General features: G+C 34.0%; 1 protein-coding gene across 5 annotated transcripts in view; it reads left to right on the top strand.

Moving 5' to 3' along the window:
• Positions 1 to 1,131: 1,131 nt before the first annotated feature.
• Positions 1,132 to 16,421, top strand: part of ps (RNA-binding protein Nova-1-like protein passilla) — a 67,851-nt gene continuing 52,561 nt past the window's right edge. For 2 of the 5 annotated variants that reach the window (XM_085189420.1, XM_085189416.1), the window contains exons 1-2: positions 1,133 to 1,546; positions 1,923 to 1,985. In XM_085189420.1, coding sequence (XP_085045546.1) covers positions 1,429 to 1,546; positions 1,923 to 1,985 — 181 coding nt within the window. In that variant the 5' untranslated portion in view covers positions 1,133 to 1,428. Of the gene's footprint in view, positions 1,547 to 1,922; positions 1,986 to 16,421 lie in introns of all 5 variants that reach the window. The other 3 variants (XM_085189417.1, XM_085189421.1, XM_085189419.1) reach the window with 3 other exon arrangements.

The raw sequence follows: 16,421 nt of genomic DNA, 5'->3' as shown, positions 1-16,421 counted from the left end.
ACATTAATTAAAAAATAAAAACAACCACCACGAATCACCCACATTGTAAATAACATTCACAATGTAAATAATTCGGCATAAATAAGGCTTTCAAAATAAATTGTAGCTTCCCTAGTTTTTAATTAAGCGTATGGGTCAAAACATGAACACTGAAGCCCGAGGGCTAATTCATAGTTATCTTGAATAGGGCAAGCCCGGCTGAATTGCTTGAACGGCCCCATTTTTTTTTCTCCCATTGTGCGGAGAGCACTGCGCTATTTGCGTGCGACAGAGAGCAACGAACCTTGACCCACTTTAGTATGTAGGTGGCGGGTTCGCGCCATGTTTCAAAATCACAGAGCGATACTCAACTACGATTAGTTGGTTATGAAACGTATAATTCTCGATTTTTTAGTTGTTTATCAGTAAATGTATGTTGAGAATGCAATGGTTTTCATATTTTACATAGAATTTTAGCTAGATTCGTCTAGTATTACTGTTATTTTAGTGTAAATGTTCTAATGTATTTATTAATATTTTGCTGCTACTTACACTTTTGGTTACTTATTTAAATTTTAATTCCGCTATTATAAAGGGTAACAAAGTCAATGTATATCAGTTTTTATATTAGTACGTTAAATAATGCACGATTACATGAGCTATGTTTTATTTTAGAACAAAAAGTGGCGCAAAAACTAGTTCAACAAGAGCGAAGTTCGCGCGAAAGCTGATTGGCCGAATGTCAAACGACCTTGCACATTTTTTCATTTGTAGGGATGTACAATGAATGAAAATATTAGTCGAGTGTACAATCAATTGTAAACTTTTTCATTTTTTTTATTTAGAAGGCCAAATTCATAAGCATAAAAAAATAAATTTAAGAAATATCTACAGCAGAGAACATATATTTTTATTACATAAATCATTTTCAAATTATTAATCTTTTTAGATTAAAGATTCTTATAAACATATAAACTTTAGTCGAGTACAATAAAATCTAATTAGAATCTGCTTCACCTCTTATAAGAATCCGTCTTCAAATATATTATAGTGCCAACCGATGCGTGGCGCGTCCCTAGTGTAATCAGCTGGTGGCTGTCAACAGAGGCAGGGCTGCCAACCCGCGCGCGCTGCGGGCACCCGCGGCAAGTTCACAGCGAGCGACGTGCGCGGTGCGCCAGCCGCCACACAGCCGCAGCGCCCGGCGCAGTATCGACAACGGACAAACCTTCACATTACATTACGTCCTCACTATAGTGTCACTTCTCTTATATATTTCACCTATTACACCATCCACTCGCCCCGTAGATCGTAGATAGTGTTGAGTGTGCCTATAATACAATATAATATACCGATAATGTACAGTGCCGCATCTCTACACGCATTCTGAAGCAATTACGTAATGGGAATTATGCTAGAGAGGTTTATAGTATTGCCCTGAAATCCAACATGGCCGCTGACACGGGAATGGACACTTGCCCCAGTCCGGAGATCACGGACTCCAGGAAGCGCCCCCTCGACGGCGACTCCGAGAACGGGGACGTGAAGAGGTCCCACTTCAGCTCCGGTGAGTACTCGCGCGCTCTCTACTTATTCGCCTTGATTGCGTATTTGGCAAGTAAACGTTAACATTGACATAGCGAGCCGACCCCGCCGTACCTACGCGGCCGTAGACGAGATTCTTATCAGAATGTTGTGCTCTTATCACTTTGACCTATTTAATGACAATAATATAGCGATTTCGATTTTAATGAGTACAAATAATGTAAAAACTGTTCCGATAACGACGAATAGAGCGTAAAATGTAGAGCCACGATGTTATACTGTAATTCTCGGTAAATTACATAAAAATAGATGTTTGTATTGTCGCGCGTCGTTATGTGTTATATTATATTATTTGATTGAAATGAATGCAATGTTAAAAGTGAGTCGTTGTTTTTTAGTTCAAGACTTGGTGACGGCCTTGCCACTGGCTAACGGCCATGGCAATATAACGTCTCATTTCGGTGAGTCGTCACAATAATTATGTTCGCTCCTCATCGGCTTTGTGGTTATTGGTGGCGCGCACGCTCACGCTCACGCCTCCTGAAGCTCACTGCTCGGACTTCCCCGGGGCATAAACAAGCTAATATCTCTGTGGAGCCCTAGATAGTATAACTACAAAGCTAATATTGCAAATTGAAGTAATCAAAAAGTTGTATAACAAGGTTAATGAATATATCAGTGAGCTGTCAGAGTGAGCCGGCGTAGAGGTTAGCGTCTCCCGTCAACCTCCATTGCACAGTAAACATGCCTCTGTGAGCCTCTACCTAGCCTCACACCCACTCATGGCTTAGTCGTTCCATTGTCGGTGTGTTCATATGTACATTGAGACATTACTATTAGGATCATTCGCAAATCTTCTTGAAATTTTTATTTCACATCTGATCGCTTTTATTAGCTTATTTTATTATTTGAAAGTCATATAAACTAACAAGTCGGATTAACATTATTTGCATTTTATACTTCCATTGAAAGTTTTTTTTAATAATTTCACTGTATTTAGGTTTTAGCGCACGGTATAAATGTAAGAAATTTAGTTGTATAGTATGTTAAGTGAATAGTTTTGTGTGAAGGTAACGACAAGGTCAGTGTCGGTCTAATGAGTTATGCGACTCCCACTGTGAACTCTGTCGCTTCAAACTTAGAGCTGGTTATTTTATTGTATAACTACAAGGTTGATGGATGTTACGTTGTGTCATTGCAAGTATGTTTACAGACTCTATCTTAAATGCATCTTAATTGTTATACTTTATGAGCATATCATACAGTTATTTGTTGTCTTTCATAGTTTAGTAGGATGGTCTGAAGAGTTTAAGAAAGATTTATTTCCTAATTTGTGTTTATGTTAATTTTGGTTTATTATTATTATTTGTTGTATAAAAAACAACACAAAATAACTTCTGATATCATATGCAATTACAACATTGTTACAAATACTCAATCTTAAATGTCAAGGGTGCTATTACTACAAATAATAAAAAATATAGCTCTATCCCAGTTGAAGGACTATAAACAGATTTTATTAATTAAGTAAATTAACATTATTAATATTTAAATCAGCTACATGCTGTATCCTGCACACACCAGGGTAGACAGAGTGAACATAGTGTTAAGACACTCCATTCCCATTACATAATACTCATATAGTAATTTAATTAATATATTAAGTATTATGCATATATTATTTGACTTTTATGGTGCAGTAAGCACATTGGTGATCATCACTCAATGGTTTTAGGTTCAAACTTCAAATCACCTTGCAAAAAAATATGACTATTATATTTTTTAATATATACACATGAATGCTACAGAGCCGTTTTATTGCATGGGCATAGCGTCGGACTGTAAACGCGACGGTTGTGGATTCGGTTCCCACTCGTAGGAATGTGTTATTATCATTTCTTTGTTTTGGTAACAACGTCAATAAACACGCAAAATTGGGCGGTGCGATGAAGTTAAATAAAATAAAAAATAATCTCTGTATTCTGTACATCGATTAATATTTCTTCTAACATCCTTCGTTCCACATTCCGTGGAATGGTTTTCCAGCTGTTTTTTATCTTCCTATTTCGTACAAATAGATTGTTCTAAATCACAATGCAACGTGGAGGAAGCTAGATTGTGTGGGTTTATTATGCTTTTGTATCGTTATCTTATCTGCCGCGCACATATTATACTTGTTCGACGTTCAAATTAAATAATTTTGTATACGATCTCTTTACTCGAATAGTATTGTAAAATTTGTGTCAAAAGGCTGTCATTGCGCAACTGCTGCCGCGATGTTTGTGTGCTCGATTCAAAATCACAAAAGAATATTAAATAACTTATATTAAAGTTTAGAGTTCGTTAGTTAATTTAGCAAATTAAAAATAATTATTATTTCTTAACTAGTAAATAGTTTGTTCATATTAATTACTTTATCGATTTATCAAACGTAATTAACTTAATTATAGTTTTGTACATTATAATAAAAATACAGAAAAAATATATATATCTTAATGGCGTCTATCGAATATATTAATTGTAATTTAAACAGAATTCGGCGGAAAGTGGGAAACTACTAAAACCTACTATTTCTATTACAACATATATATTTATATCAAGCGAAAATACAATCAAAGATTTGTTCATGAAATTTCGTTGACACTATTTTATAGAGTCGCCTGCAGCATTTTATTATTGTATTTTTTAAAACTTATTTCTACTCATGTATTATTTAAATAAGTTGCCAGTCGTAGGGGTTGCTGATTTAATTAAGATAACACATGCGGTGCGGTACTGTTATCATTAAAAATATATGAACATTTTCGAAGGAAAAATGTTCTGTTTGTTTCATTCTTTTACCGTTTTGTGGTAGAGAATCTATCTATTGTCAATATACGTGTACATTTTGAAAAGAAAAATTATTTTAGGATTTTGTATATTATCTCTATCTATAATTTTCTTTAATTTCTAATATAAAATTCTATTTTTTATGAAAATAAATCGTAACACTATTTCAATTTTTTACTCACTTGTGCTTTCTTTTTACAAATATTATGAAAACATGGAACACCTTAGTAGATTCTAATTAGAATGCGAGAGTATTAAAGTAACACAATAATCATTGATAGCATATTCTGTAATATTTCAAAAAATAAGTCATTATGACGTTAAATTAATGATATCGTCGGGTTCGATTGTAAACCACATGTTAAATCATTTTTTTGGCGTTATGCAAACCTACTCGTGCAGAAAATGAAAAAAAAAAAACAAAATCAATCTTTATTTTATTTCATATATTAAATAGTACTAATCAATTTTCGATATTGTAAATATTTTTTAAAAAATATAACGTATACTCATAGGTTTTTAAATTTATTATTATCTCTTCTGATAACTTGCTAAGTAGGATGTCAGCAGGCTTACATTCTTAGCCGACGATATAGTTTTTAACCTTGGTCAAACATTATATCAACTTGTATGTAGAGTCGAAGGGAAGCTACCTACTTTACCATATTATTCATTATAATATAAGCTTTACTTCAGGAGCATTGCGTTGAAAGGCAGATGTCAATGGCGCGCCATGCCTCGACACCAGAGCAAAAAAATGAAAATATACATTTATATAAATATTTGATTTCGGCGTCGAGTGGGGATCGAACCTACGACCAGCCGTGTTTACAGTCGCACATTATAATATGTTATTTCAACAATTCTATAACTATTATTGCTATCGTAATTAGTTTGTACATGAGTAACACGTCATAAGCGGCAACCAATTAGATGGCAATTAACGAAACGCTTTCACTTAAATACTTTTAATAGTATCTGTGTAAATAATAAATTACACGTTAGTAGAGTTTGTATGTAATGGTTTAAACCAACTTTGGAAACAGGAGGTTGTCAGTTTCATACAAATTCCTCTGAAAGTAATATCGAGTTGTTCGTTTTTGCTTTATAATATGTGGTAGGTATATTCCGAACAGGTGACACTTCAAGTTTCATCAAAAAAGGTTTTATAGTTTTTGAGATTTGGGTATTCCCGCATTGCATAGTATGAAACCATTAGAATTATCACTAGTATACTCTCTATATATTTTATACCATATAAAATAGTTCTTTCCCCGAGTGAGAATTGAACCGACAACCCTTGATTATCACGATTGTCCTACAACACTTGTTCGAACTCGACACTAGACCGGCGCCGTCTCTGGAGCGTACAGATGAACAAAAAACGGTCGAGAAACGAGGGTTTATTTGTTTAGCCTTTGATCTTCCCTGAATTACACTTTTTCAAGACTCAATAAAACTCAGACTTTATGAGAATGTTGCGATCAATTTCAAGTAAGCGTTGGTACGTTTGTATGTTTTTTTGTATAAAGATTTTACAAGCAAGGCCGTCTGACTTTGTAGTTGTGGGTTCGATCACCGCGCGAGGAAAATAAATATTATTTTTTTATAAATAATTAGAGTAATAACAAGGGCCGTCGTGGTGCAGTGTGACACTGTAAACGCGAGGGTTGTGGATTCGATTCACACTCGGGATAACAAGGCGAAGCATGGCGTTGAGTTCCGCGATTCAACACAACTGTTTCAAAATTGTTTGGAATCAACAAAGTGCCTTAATACTAAATAAATTCTCTCGGCCCCCAGCATAAATCTAAGATAATCACAATAATGTAAGCTTAAAATAATAACAATGCGTAATTTTTCTATTTATAATTTTTGCTCGGTGATCACGAAAGAATATAGACGTCTGAATTTTTATTGTGCTTTGATTGATTGCCTTATAACAATCTGTTCAGCCAGAAGTATATGGAGATGTCAGCGCCTAAATTGCCATTTGGTGTTAATATAACGTCAATCTTTACATACAAGAGATTGGTGAAATTAATTTTTATGATAAATTTTGGATATAAAAGATATTGACACAAAAAAAAAATTACGTTGCATTCTTTCCGCATATAACAGGGAAAGCAAAACAAACCTATTGTCAATACACTCAGTTTCTGGGCAATTTTCGAGATATTACGTGTTGAACGGCGGGACTCAACGCCAGCCTCCTTTTACTAGAGATAGGGTATTTAGTTGATTTTTTTACAATAAACAGTATAGAGCCGGTAGTCCGATTGTTAACATACATTTAGGCCCATCCGTCTGACAAAGTTGTCACATTACACCTAAAACCTACGTATTTATCTAGGAAATGGGCCCATTTATCATGTCAGGTACAGGACACTGTTACACCTCTAATGATCATCCTAGGCTTTGGGTAAATTATTAGTGGGTGAACAACGGGTTTCTGGAGTAATGGCTTAAAAAAATATCAATTTTAGTAATATATTGAAGTTATATAAATGTCGGCTATATTTATTTTATTGATTGACGATATAAAGTAGAGAAGGCATTTATTTTGGTATCTTTAATTGTAGCCAGAGAGAAGGATAAATTAACCTAATTATTAGTGTTATTAACTTCATTTCTTTGTTTTTTGCATATTTTGAACAGATTACGTGTTGGATGGAGCTCTTTATCTAACTTATTAGGTAAAGAAACTTTAATATGTAGCGATCAAATCTATTGCCAGTGCAAACGAGTAAAATGACTAAAAAATAAAAAAATAAATATTTTTAAATTCTACATTTTTAAATACAAATTATAAAAAAATACGTTTAAAAATTATATTAAATTACTTATTGTTAATTTAAATGTTTATTATTTTAAGAAAATCTGTATTTCTATTTAAGACAACACGAAAAGTGGTTAAAGAATGTAAAGTAAAAAATGTTAGTGCAACTTAGCAAGTTAGTAAGAAGTTAAAGCAGAATTTACGCAAAGTCCAGACCACAAAAGTTCTAAATGGGTCAGTGAAGGCGTTGGCGTTCAATTCCCATTAAGCAGAAAGTTCTTAGAACGTAAAGGAAGCTGTAGTGCAATGGTTATGGAGCATTTCTGATGACATAATTTGTAGGTCTTCCCTACTTTTAAAGATGAAAATGTATTATAGGTAATATTCGGGTTTTCGGCGTTTCGCTACTGGACACGCAATGCTCCAGAATTCGGTGGCAAGTCGAGAACGGAAGTGTCTTAACACGAGTTTATTTTTATCTAGTCTGCTAAATGCGACATGAAATGTAAATCTAAATAAAAAGTAAATAAGATGGATATGCAGAAATAAAACCATAAAATATATCTTTTTTTTTTCAACTCAAGTTGATTACTTGAGTGAAGATAAAATAAAATAATATTAACAAATTTAGCAAAAAATATTTTAGCACGATTAATGTTAAAGTAAGGTTAGATAAACTTCTGTTTGTAATCGTCGGTCTCGCACATCACCAGAATTATCGCTATCTGACACGATTGTCAGTTATCTCAAGATATCGTTACATTATAAAGCAATTTGTGCTATCTCCATCCTCAAATACTCGACTACAATGCTTCCTAGATGAAGGCAAATACAGTTTTTGTTGAACTTCTTCACACTATTTGCTTATATTTTAATACTTAAGTGATACCTTGGAATATAACAGAACTTGGATATCTTTCAAATAAATATTGATAAAGCCCGTTTTTGAGGCCGTCGCGGTACACAGTCTGACTAAACGCGACGGCTGTAGATTCCTATTTGGGGAAAGTACTACTCGGGGAAGTGAATTATTATCATTTCCCCACTCTGGTATCTGGTAGACACTGCTATGGAGACTACATTAATATATCCAAAGAGTGTTGCTTATTGTAATAAATGTGCATTATCAGTAGAACACAGCCGGTGGATAAATACTAAGTTATAACAAGCAAACATAAAATACGTCTCCAATTTTATTATTCAGTAAATATTTTTGTTCGTCGGTTTCTGTTATCAGAAACATTGATCACATTTATAAGTATTATTGATTATATTAATTGTTAAAAGACCAAAAAATATATTTTAATTGATGCTAAAAAATATACTTAGTGATATCTTTACTCGGTGATTCGAGATTTTTGAAATAAACTAGATTCTTAACGATTCTTACGTACAAAACCCTAAAGTGCTCAGCCAGTGAAAAGAAGCTGATGTTTTTAGTAAAACTTGTTTGAACGAGAAAGAGGTTTTCGCTCCAAACCGTCCAATTAGACGAAGAGCCCGATGTACTAGTTTTTAGATTTAGAGCTTAAAAATAGACGCCATTCTTTTTTCCTCTGGTTTCTATTTTTTTTTGTAAAATTTTTTAGTAGGCCACTGTAATTATATTAATAAAACTATCTTTTAACTTGTTTTTCTTGATAATATGTAACTTAGCTTCATTGTGTTCAGTAATAATATTTATCATTTGTGCAAATCATTTATCAGAAATAATACACGGCCAAAGTTATTACAGGCTACTAAAACAATCTCCATTAACGATCATGAAAAATATACAGGAATTTTGTATCAATAATAGTACCAGTATCTTCGTTTCAGTAAATCGTGATGTAACAAAGACCTTTGGAAAATAAACTTTAGTTGATTTAATTTTGAATTCCCGAAGTTGTTTGTATACTTATTTCCGTATAACTTCGTATCTCTTGTAATTCAAATTATTTTCTTGCACATTAATTAAGAAAATAATTTTAATTGTTTTATTAAAACTTCTTTATCTTCATCGTTTTATTTATTTTACCATTTTATTATTGAGATTGTCCTTTAACTTTTTCCTAACATGAATAATTCCATCTGATTATAAGATAGATGCAGAATTTCCTGTAACCTTACTCTTAAGCTAATTAGCAGAAGTGAAGGTTATTAATTCTCTACAATTTTGTGTATAATGATCGACCCCTAATATATCCTTAAAATGTCATCGAAGGAAATTAGGACACCTATCAATAGATAAGTGTCTTGAGTAAGTACCACTACAAAGCTATATCTTCTATATATAAGCGAAACTTTAAACGAAAGGGACTAAAATATTCTAGAATGTACTTTATACAAAACGTGACAAGCGTATAATTCTTTTAAATTCCGCATTCCATTTAGACCAAAAGAATATAAAAAAATGTTCAAGTTACATCTATTGAAAGATTCGATCAGGAACATACAAATTAATTTAAATTCAACGAGCGTACCGTGCATGGGTAGTAATCGCGTACTTTCGTTTTTATGGTTGTTGTCTGTATACACCTGCGCTATATATTTGTTTCAATAGATTTTATTCTAAATTAAATTTGTATTGTTTTAGCAGTATCAACTTTGATTTTTATTTGTCAGCGTACCTGGGCATTGACATATTTGGCAAAGTACCCCAAAAATTCTTGGCTGCCTCCAATCTTTATGATATCTTCATAATTGTGCTAGTTTCTACAGGATTATACTTTACCTTCGAGAGCGTTAGACTCGCTTCTAAGCCGTTGTGTAAGGCGTTTATTTTACGATCTTGAAACTCTTATGTCTTCGTAATACCATACAAGTAAATCTTAGTGTGTATTTGCATTATTCATACGATGCTTATTCCTAAAGACATCGCCTTCAAAGAGATATCTCGTCACAATTCTCTTTATTCAGTTAGAAATGGTTGTGAATGTACCACCGTTAAAGTTAAGGGTGGGAATGGCAACAACACCCCCTCGAACACATTAAAGTGGATGATACTTTTGAGCAAACGCATAACAACCCTCATAATGAGTGGTTAGCGCGAAACCTATTTGGAAATTCTGTTGACTTAGGCCCGAGCTTGCACCTTCAGGACGTGTTTACTTGAATTTCGGTGTCGCTCGTAACTGCCAGGCAAATGTTTGGTATAAACTTCACCTGAATTTCGCTTACGTTTGCCGTTAGGTATGTCGTAATCGTGACTGTCGACTTGTAAAAACAAATGTACGTGTAATAGACCAGAATACAGCATTTTAATTTTAACTATATATATGTAGATGTTTGATAAATACTAAGAGAAACTTGTTTTTGCAGTGGCTATATACCTATAATATCTTTTTATTTTTATTTTTGAACATCCAAAATACCCACCTAGTACCTACACAAGTTAATGCCGTTGCTTTTTGTTAAATCTACTCGGTATACAACAGCTTGTAAGTCTACTGCAATGCGGTTGAGATGTTTTTCGGGGACACGGGAGGGGCCCCTCTGTTATACTTGTATTTATAAACGTATGGGGCAATTTGTAAAAGGATAATGCTTTTAAATATAGTTTATGTTGATCTAGTCATCATTTAGATTTACTTTCCATTTCGTAAAAGTGTGCCTTTTGGTGCAATGCGGTTGAATTTTTCGGGCACACATCGTAGAGTCGTGACTTGTATTTTGTGGCCAACATCGATAGCCGGCTTTGATAACTCGTGTGTCAGTTATCGTTCCTACGAGCAATCATGCATGACCCGTTTTCGGTCGATTTGCGTTATACTCGTATGTGGGCGTGCATTGCGTGATTTAAAAAATGGGCCGCGGTATGACCCGACTCCGGCTAGAGAGCGGCCGATACGGGAATACATTATGCACAAAAGGGTCATTTAAATTCTAAATGTGTACCTAAAGTTTTGCTACGTTTTTCTTATTTAAAAGAATAGGGTTTGTAAATGTTAGTGAATTAAACATTTTTTCCTAAGTATATCTAGCATATCTTTAAGAGCAATAAAGTTAAATTATTTTAAACAAAGGGTTAAAATGTAAAGAAAATTTTAATATGTCGTGCTCGTTATTTTTTCGTGTTAAAATGTTGTCACTGTAGATAAAAAGGTTTTAATGCTTAAATTATTTAAAGAAGTTTCGCCCGTGGCTCACAAAAGGGTGCGGAGGTCAGATGCCAGTAATTGCTTTGTGTTTAAACTAGTTATATTAGGAATTTGAGCGCGTTATGAGTATGAAATTATGTTAAACTTTTCATTATATTAAATACTTATATTGTTGTTGCCACGTAAAGTTGAGTGACTTCATCATCTCACGTGACCCGGTTATGATTTAAGCATAATGCTGCAACCTCCCACGAAACTACAAGTCTTTTGTGCCCCCGTAATGGTCTCCCGAGGGGAATGATTTAGTGTCGACTAACAAAAGAAATGCGGAATTCTGGGTCGGAATTTAAAAATTGAAGATGAAATAGCCATTCTATTGAAAAGCATCAACTGTAGTCGACGGTCTGCGACGTTTTTAATCATTTAAGAAAACGAAACCGTGTAACGTCTTTTGTTCTATATAAAGTTTTTAGGTACTTTTTCCCTGGCGAAATCTGGAATAGTAACTTTTGCTCGCTTTGACCTGCTCCAATTAGTTCAAAAAGGAGCCCTTTGTGGAATATTTAACGTTCTCCCGTCAAACTTTTGACGGTGCTGACTTTTTGAGTTTGATATATTTTCGTGAGGCGCTGATGAATTGTTTAGATTTACGTATCGCTTTATCTCGGCACCCGCTATTTGTCAGGAGTTTACGCTCATTTCTTATAGCCAACGCTAAGGATGAAAATATTTTCTAAAAGTTTTTACGAAACTCAACGAGTATTGAGGATATACGAGGATGAAAAATGATGATATTACCTATATACGACTGTTTTTTTTAAATTTACAATCCTTGTCATTACTTAGTATTTGAAGTTTACATAGTATTACGTTTTAGCAAAAAAGAAATTGATGTTATTCTAGTTCAAATAAAATATGACAAATCCCGACATCTTCTTTTCTTCAGCTTCATGCTGAATTCCGCTGACAGCAGGGAAGACAGCAACAAACTATTGTTAAAACATTCCATTTTGCACTTCCCCGAGATATTTTGAGAGTGCCTGTTGACCGCGTGGCGGAAACAAACGCCAGCCTTTACTTCGCCAGAAATAAATGAAAATAATATAACACTTTCGTGTTTACAGTGAAACTGCGTTAGCATCTCCATATTCCATAACCAAACTAAACGACTATTGTAAATTACAAATTACAACACATACTCAAGTGTCTCTACTATAATTACCGCCAAAGTCCAACTATTACAAGAAATGACTTATTTGACCAATAACTACTTGTTTGGTGTACAAATATACGATAAAAACATGTAATACTGCATACTGAGCTATTTTTTCTGTTTTTAGCACGTGCTCGAGTAAACACGTGGTCGACCGCTTTACAAGCTGTACTTTCCCTTTCATCTAACCGCATTTATATGAACTTGATACCATTTTAATTTAATAGTACTAGCGTAGTGAGTTGTTTTGCTTTTTATGATTTATATATTTATGACGTCTCCTATGTGTTGTTATGTGGGGAAAGTATTTAGTGATATGTCACTACGTGCTCAATATACTGTGTATATTGCATATTTGTATGTAGAATGTAGAATTTGATAACTGAAAAACTCAATCGGGACAGGGTTCCCACTCGGAGCGATGAATTATTTTTGTTTTCTTGCTCTTATATGTAACCAAAAGTGCGGCGTTATGTTCCGCCAATTAGGACGCAATGTCTTGTAAATTCGCAGGAAAAAATATGTACACATCTGTTGGTTTATTTTATAGTAGGTGCTGTGATACTGTCCTTGACTTTGTCTTTATAATCGTCAAGCATCAAGTAGGCTGTAGATAAAAGGATTTTAATTCAAAAAGCCCTTTCCAACGTACTAAAGTACTAAAGATGTCGTTTTATGTCGACATTTCTCTTTGATACAGATGAAAAGTTTTAAAATGGAAAATTATATGCGAGCTCTGAAATATTCCAACGTGTGTAAAATGTTTAAAGGAAATAAATTTATCTTCTTTGAAGAACCAATATTATATGAGCGTACTGTAAACTAGCGACCTAAACGCGGCATCGCCCGCTTAAACTTCTTTTTATATTTTAGCTAAATTTTTACAAAATCTGTATATAAATTTTAAATACATGGGGTATTTTAGTAGTTTTTGCGTAAAAGTGGAACAAACATTCATCATCGCAAGCTTTTACATTTAAGATATAGTAGAATTATGCATATATATTTTACTCGGAAACTTTGTGTAGGAATAAGTCGCCGTTATGGCTCATTCGGGGCTTATTTAACATTACCTAGGGTAAGTTAGGATTTGTAAGTTTCACCCAGGCTAAAGATCTTGAACAAAAATATACCGAAAGTGATAAATTAAGTTAGTCGCCTCTATGTTCTCTATGATATCTTGATAAATGTCCATCAACAAGGCTTAAAGTAAATATTTGTATAGATTTTTTCAGATTGTCACATTTTTGTTGCTTTCCGCCGCTCTGGTGCTTAGTTCTGACATTCAACAAGAGAAGAGTATAGGCTGAAAGAGGAATAGACTGTCTATCTTAATACTAACTTACTTTGCTTACCACTCTGCTTCTAATAATAATAATAGTTCTAATAATAATAATAGTATAGTTTGTTTCTTATTTTAACGTAAAAGCAAAATGGTTTCGACATCGATAATATTAATAGTCATATCTTATCTGGCTTACATCGATCAAGCGTGAGCGGCCAGCACGAAGGGGGGTAGCCGGTCGGTCCCCCGCATTGCGACACCCCGTAGCAAAGCGTTACGTGCTCGCAAACTTTTGTATGTAACTTGGTATTTTTAGCGTTGGCAACGGAATTTTTGTATATATAAAATATGAAAATAGTTTTTTTTTATTTATAGGCTATTGGTTATATTAATAAATTTGCCTTGTTCCTAGTTTGTTTATGGGTTGTGTATATGAATTATTTACACCGAATGTATTTAAATTAGGTGTTTATGTTTAGTGAGTAGGTGCACAAGTCAATAATTTGAACCATAGAGCCAATTATGGAAAGATTTATGATATTTTGCAGGATGAAAGTATTAAAAAAATAATAATTAACTTATGTTAATATTTGTGCAGGTATTTCTTATAACTTGAGCCTAATAACCGCATAAGTACGAGATTTGCATGTCGATTATTATCCCGATTCGAAGAAAACGAGATATCAACACCTATATATATATAGGTACATAGTATATAGTTTGTAGTTGACTCGTTAAATGAAGTAAGTTTTCCTCATACACGAAGTTCACGTGTTCTTGTTGAACAACCTGTCACATGCACACTAACATTATAAACGTACCGTACTTTTAGTTTATCTAAATGTATGAAGTTGGAATTTTGTCGTTTAATGTGAATAATTTGAAAAGTTTCTTTTTTAAGTTTACGGTTGTGTAGAAATTAGTCGATTAGTCGGTTGTGTATTATATGAGCAATATTAAAACACACACAGAAAATAATATAAATGTTATAAACTAATAGAAACAGAAAGTTCCGGTAGAGAAAGAAGATAACGATACACTGAAATCTAAATGACATTTAACACATTACTGTTAAATGTTAATCATAAACACTTAAATTATATCCCACAAATTTTACTGTCTAAACGCCTGTCTCATATAGTCACTAAACAGAGTGCTTAAAGTGCAGCTTCACGCCTTTTCCCGCTTAAAGGTAGGCAGAGCAAACATAATGTTAAAACGCTACATTCGATTATTGATCATTTTTTTAGGCAATAGAGAGACGTATAACAATTTAATTTTAGCTTCGTTACGGCTAAGAGATAAGATAAAGCGTTTCTATCATATTAAATTAGGTATGGTCATTTAATAAAGAGAGGCATCCGCGTGGGTCGTGCCAAGCCTGCACGGGCGCTCGCCCGGCGCCTGCACTGCGGCAACCTGCGGGCTGGATCGATTGTGATTACCTACGTCGCAAGCGCAATGCTTTGTAGTGCTGTGTGAGGCTCTAACCCTTTGTCGTTTGGTAGGTCGTGGGTTCGATCCTCGATTAGTACACAGGGTTTGACAAAACGCGACGACATTGCGAGCCGATGATATTACGTATTGAGTGGCGAAACTAAACTCCGTGGTTTGTCTTTTTACTAGAGCAAGGAAATGAAAATATTGTATAATACAGTCAAATGATGTCCTACTTGGTCACGGCAGCCTAAATAAGAGGTAAAATCTTAAAGTAGCAAATTTTTTTTTTTGATAATGCTAGCCAAAATGGCTGAAAGATTCAAAATCGATATGAGAGCAGGTGATTTTTCAATAGCACATGTCGTTCCCATATACTTTTAAGGCTTTCTCTCTGGCGTTGTCGTCAACAGAAATTGTTTTTAAACTTTAAAAAGTATCAACTATATTTACTTTTTCCTCTTACTCGTACCCGAATATAAAAATTCACGTGTAAAAATACCTCTGTATATGAAAATGTATGGAAAAACAATACAATAGCAGTCAGGTAACTGGAAAATATGTCCACAATATTTTGAGGCACGAAACTCTGAAGCATTGAAATAAAAGGTTTACTGTTGAAGCCTAAAAATGTATCCTCTTTCCAAAACGGTGAAAATGTTTACTTTTTTTACACTTCAGTATAATGTTTTTATTTCTTTTTATTTCGAATATGAAAAAATGTAAATATCAAATGTAATGTGAGGGCTGTCGCGCTTGCGACTGTTAACGCGACAAGATGTGGGTTCGATTTCCACTCGACGAAATGATGTGTTTCATATTTTTATTTCTTCGTTGAGTTCTGCCACTCTACACGCAATGCCTCCAGAATTTGGCAGAAAGTGGGGCACAGAGTGTCTTAAGACTAGTTTCCCTCTGCCTACCCTCAAGGTAGACACGACAGCCTCAGGGCTGTAGTGGCGCAGCGGCACAAGGGTGTGACTATAACGCGGTGCCACAACCACCGCGTTATAGTCACGTTCGATCCCCGCTCGAGGAAGTGAAATATTTATATACGTTTATATTTCTTCAATATAACAAAAACATTTAATATATTGAGTGACATTCAAATATTTTCTTTGTTGGCATAGTTTTTTTTTTGTTAAAATAAAACAAAACATTTTTAACTATTATGATGAGAACAATAAAAAAAATAATAGGTCATCTTTTATATACATACACGTTTATGTATATTAATAGTATCACAGTATCGATTGTATGTTTGTGATGTGGGTA

Source organism: Heliconius melpomene, chromosome 8 (genome assembly GCF_056956725.1).
Source record: "Heliconius melpomene rosina isolate 202511_hmr_F chromosome 8, ASM5695672v1, whole genome shotgun sequence".
Lineage (NCBI taxonomy): Eukaryota > Metazoa > Arthropoda > Insecta > Lepidoptera > Nymphalidae > Heliconius > Heliconius melpomene.
Note: the sequence above shows the minus strand (reverse complement) of the source record. Positions and strands in the feature narration are given on the sequence as shown.